This window comes from Chrysochloris asiatica, unplaced genomic scaffold (assembly GCF_000296735.1).
Source record: "Chrysochloris asiatica unplaced genomic scaffold, ChrAsi1.0 scaffold00096, whole genome shotgun sequence".
Classification (NCBI taxonomy): Eukaryota; Metazoa; Chordata; class Mammalia; order Afrosoricida; family Chrysochloridae; genus Chrysochloris; species Chrysochloris asiatica.
The window spans coordinates 8339778-8344424 of NW_006408614.1; the positions used below are offsets into that span (position 1 = coordinate 8339778).

The window sequence follows — 4647 nt, forward strand, 5'->3', positions numbered from 1 at the left end:
CATCCTCTCCATAGTCCTGATCTTGTTCCATCAGACTCTCACCTGCTTGGTCCCCTGAAAGTGCCCTTTCAATGACCAAGATTCACTTGATGAAGAAGTGAAGACAACAGTGCATTCGTGGCTCTCAGCTCAGCCTAAAACATTTTTTTTTTTTTTAAATAAGGGAATGCGAAAGCTTTCCCTTATTTGACAGAAGGGCAAAATGTATTGAAACGCAAGGGAAACACGATTTGTCTTTTGTAAAAGTTGATCAAAACAAATTCTACAGCCAGAATGAGGATAATTTTTGATGTACCCTCGTATTTAAAGAAATATCTACACAGAACAAAGACTGAGACTGGAGACTGTTCTCAGACTGAGGTAAGATGTCTATAGCTGTGTGCATGATGTTTTTCTTAGGAGGCAGATACATTTTGCACCAGTTCTGACAGATGTGAGAACCACACCCCTGAGAGGATCTTGGGTACACAGTCGGCACACTGGTACTTGATACGGATGGAGAAAATACAGACAGTCTCCGCCTACTGCATGGGCCTGCAAGTGACATCAGTGGGTCTCTGACTTGCAGGGATTCTCATGGGTCAGGCTCAAGCACTGCTCAGTGTGGTTTTTCACCATCTTTTGCTTTTCCATTTCTAGTGGCCCCGTTCTTCTGCCTTGTTCTACTTTGCCTTTCTTTAACATTGAGAACTGTATATGTAAGTGCATCCAGGCACTTCTTTGTCTACTCTCGGACACTGCTCAGTCTGATTGATTGCAAGAGACCCACTTTGCTTTTTTCTCTCTCAGGACCTGTGGAACTGAGTTCAATTCTTGCCATTCTAACTTCACCATCTGGGTGGCAATGTCCTCAGTGTCCTGGCTGCCACATACACCCAGAAGTCAAGTGTTCTGCTGAGAGACACAGGATGGTGCAGTGCCCCGGAGCTGTGCGGATGGTTAACCTGCTGAGCCTGGAAACACAAGGGCAGTGTTTGCCTACCATTACCATTTGGGACAACAGTTGTTGTTCATGCCATCATCTGAGTCACATGAGCTCAGAATCAAGTTTGGTTCTGGGCCCATCTTCCTGGCAAGGACTGTCTGGTTTAGGATGCTGAACCTTCTATAGGGTGGCTCACAGAGTCCCTGGGGTAACAAGCTCGGCTGCTCACTGGAAAGAAGGAAGGTCAAGTCTGCTGAGAGGTACCTTGGAAGAAAGTCCTGGTGATCTACTTCCAAAACATGAGTCATTTAAAACCATGTGATGCAGTTCAGGGGACTGCCATGAGTCGGCTTCAGGGCCTGTGATTTTATAGCCCCTCCCCCAAGCATCTTACAACAGCCCCCATGTGTCTTCCCCGAGGACTGAGGTGTTGTCTCAGTATTCCACCCATCCACCCTGACTACTCCCCTCACGGGAAAAATCAGAGCATCTCTCACCTGTTAGCTGTCAGGTCTTTGTCCTTTTTCCCCTTTTTCCCCCTTTTGCCTTTCTTTCCTTTCGTTTTCTAAAAGAAAATGAAGATATCCAAACATTCAGTAAAAATAAGGCAGAAAATCATGCCTAGAAGTTTAGCTGCACAAACTGTTTTCTGGGGCAGAGTGTGGGTGGGAAGAAGGTGGAAGTGGGTCTTGGCTCACAGCAGGTGCCTGTGCCACATTTCCATGGGCACAGGAGTTAGCACCCAAAGACCCAATCCCTTGTTACCCACAGGATCATAATCTGGCTTTTCCGCTGTGCAGTGCAGCGGTCATTAAAAAGACAGGAAAGAAAGAAGAGACTCTGAAACTTGCTCTTGAGCATTATTGTTGTTGTTGTTGTTATGTGCCATCGAGTCAGTTCCGACCCATAGCGACCCTGTATAGGGTTTCCGAGAGAAGCTAAATCAAATGGAAGAAATAAGAAGGTAAAAGAACTGAACACAAAATTTCAAAGGGAAGCTCGCAAAGACAAAGTCAAGTATTGCAATGAAATGCGCAGAGACCTGAAGTTAGAAAACCATGAGGCAGGAACACACTCGAGTTGCAGTATTGAAGGATTCTCTGGGTAAATTATTGAATGATAACAGAAAACATCAAAAGAAAATGGAAGGAATACACAGAGTCACTGTATCAAAAGGAAATGGTTGACGTTCATCTATTTCAAGAGGAAGCATATGATTGAGAACCAATGGTACTGAAGGAGGACCAAGTAGTACTGAAAGGAGCAGGTTGAGGAAGTCCAAGCTGATGATCAGTGTGTGAGTTAAAAGAAGAAAGCACCTCATGGCTTTATTTTGCACTTTGTCGGGCTTGAAGCCCATGTTCTGTCACTGAGACACCCGGTTCTGCAGATGTGGACACAGAACCTGGTTGACAGGAAAGTCAGGAGACCCTGATTGGCACAAATGGTTAACAACGTGATTACTAACCAAGCAACTGGAGGTTCAGATCCATCCAGAGGCACCTCAGAAGTAAGAACAGGCTGTCTGCTTCCCAAAAGTCTCAACCTCGGAAATCCTATGGCTCTCCATTCAACTCTGCATATTTGAGGGGGGTCTCACAAAGCACTGCTGTTAGGGTTCCAGTTCACACACACCTGGGTTTGTTCTAAAAAGAATGTGTTTAATCATTGTCTCTACAATCCATGGATGGCTACAGACTTGTTTTTATCTTGTTGTTGTCAAGTGCTGCTGAGTCAGTTCCAACTCACAGTGACCCTGTATACGGTATCCAAGGAGCAGCTGGTGGGTTTGAACTGCCAACTTCATGGTTCACAGTTCAGTGATGATCCTTCTTAGGGTGCCTTTAAAAAAAATTTTTTTTTTAAAAAAAAGGTCCAGTCCATTGACTATCCAAAATGGGGAGAGGGATACAAAGGCAAGAAGTGACTGGCTTACAAGCTTTCAAGAGGGAACCTAGATCCAGAGGGCCTGGAGGAAGGTAGAGTCTCCAGTGAGTGGTGTCCAGCCTGTCGAGGAAGGGCGGATGAAACGAAATATAGATGGGTCTCTTGTGATGCAATGGTGAATAATTGTTATCAGGACTGATTGTGAGGGTTGGAAATCTAAAGATGGACATTTTGTAACAAACAGGGAGGTGATTAATTTATCAGTCTAGGAGCGGAGGACCCTGGGACCATCAATGAAGAGCGAAGAGCAGAATCTTACCCAGAGAGGCAGTGAGGCCTGGGATGGAGTCAGAGAAGACAACGTCAAGAGATGGTGGGGCTGGGGGCTCGGGATCAGGAGATGGAAAGGGGCTGAGGACTCTGGTGGGTGGTGGTGGTGCAGGTTTACAGGGTACACTCCTTGGTTGGGTGAGGATGCATGGACAAGATGATAACTATGCCAACGAAATGATGGATGATGGAATGAATGTAAAACTGATGTTCTCCCATGTAGACTATCACACAATTCACAATAAAACATAAAAAAAAAAAAAAAAAAGGTCCAGTCCAAACAGCCTTCTGAAGGGTTCTGCCAGGCCAGCTAACAATGTTATGGTGACTGTTTTCTGGGACTCCCAAGGGGTCACCTTGACGGATTTTCTTGGAGAACACAGGATGATTATGGGGGCTTATTAGGAAGATGTTTTCAGGAAATGAAAAATGGCATTGACAAGAAAAATGCCAGCAAAGGGGCACTGAGGAATTTTTCCCATCATAATAACGTACCTGCTCATTCTTCAACAATAGCAAAGGCTGTCCCATAGAATTTTGTTGGGATACCTTTCATCAGGGATATGAGAGGAAGACGAGGAGAGAAATTCAACTGGATTCAGTCACCTCCGCAAGCCTACAAGCCAGCAGCCTGCCGTCTGATCTGTGTCAACCCCTGCAGCTACGTGAGTCAGGAGAACCCTGCAACCTAAGGTCTGATCCATGAACTTGGGACGTTCCAGCCTCACAACCACAGAGCCGTTTCCCTGAGATCTCTATATGCACAGATATAAACTTCCCAGGTTTTGCTTCTCTTGAGAACCAGTCTAAGCCACCTATGTTGAGTATGCTGGATCAATGACAGAGCTGCCCCTGGGACAGACGTGAGGCAGGAATTTGAGTCAATGAGTGCTGGGTAGGTCGCAGTCTCAGGACTACTCTAAAACCATGGTGAGACGCACCTAGTGCCAATTAAAAATTTGGTTTATCCCATTCTTTTACCTCCGATCCTCCTAATTCCAAAGAACCTGTTTAATGGCATCAGACTCCAATGCAGATATAACCCACCACCCATCCGTCGTACTGTGGCAGCTCCCACGGTGCTGTCATGCTGGAAGCTACAGCGATGGTATTTCAACACCAGCAAGGCCACCCTGGTGCACAGATTTCATCAGACCTCCTAGATGAAGATAGGTGGAAAGAAAGGGCTGGCAACCGAATTCCAGAAATCAGCCAATGAGAACTTGTTGGATCACATGAGAACACTGACTGACTAGCCTAATTTGGCCACGTCATCTGGAGGGATCAGCTGTGGGAGGAGGGTGAGTGGAGGGACAGTGAGGGAGAAGGAGGCACAGTAGCTGCAACGATGGATTCAAACATGCTGGTGATGGTAAGGATGGTGTGGGGAGGACCTGGTGATGCTTTGTTCTGTTGTACATAAGGTCATCGTGACTTGGAGCAGGCTTAACAGCAGGTATTTATCTATCTATCTATCTATCTATCTATCTATCTATCTATCTATC

General features: G+C 45.8%; 1 protein-coding gene across 1 annotated transcript in view; it reads right to left on the bottom strand.

The window, feature by feature from the left end:
* IQCA1 (IQ motif containing with AAA domain 1) overlaps nt 1-4647 on the bottom strand; it is a 202256-nt gene that overhangs the window by 74828 nt on the left and 122781 nt on the right. The window contains exon 10 of the mRNA XM_006866815.1: nt 1423-1490. Coding sequence (XP_006866877.1) covers nt 1423-1490 — 68 coding nt within the window. The remainder of the gene's footprint in view (nt 1-1422; nt 1491-4647) is intronic.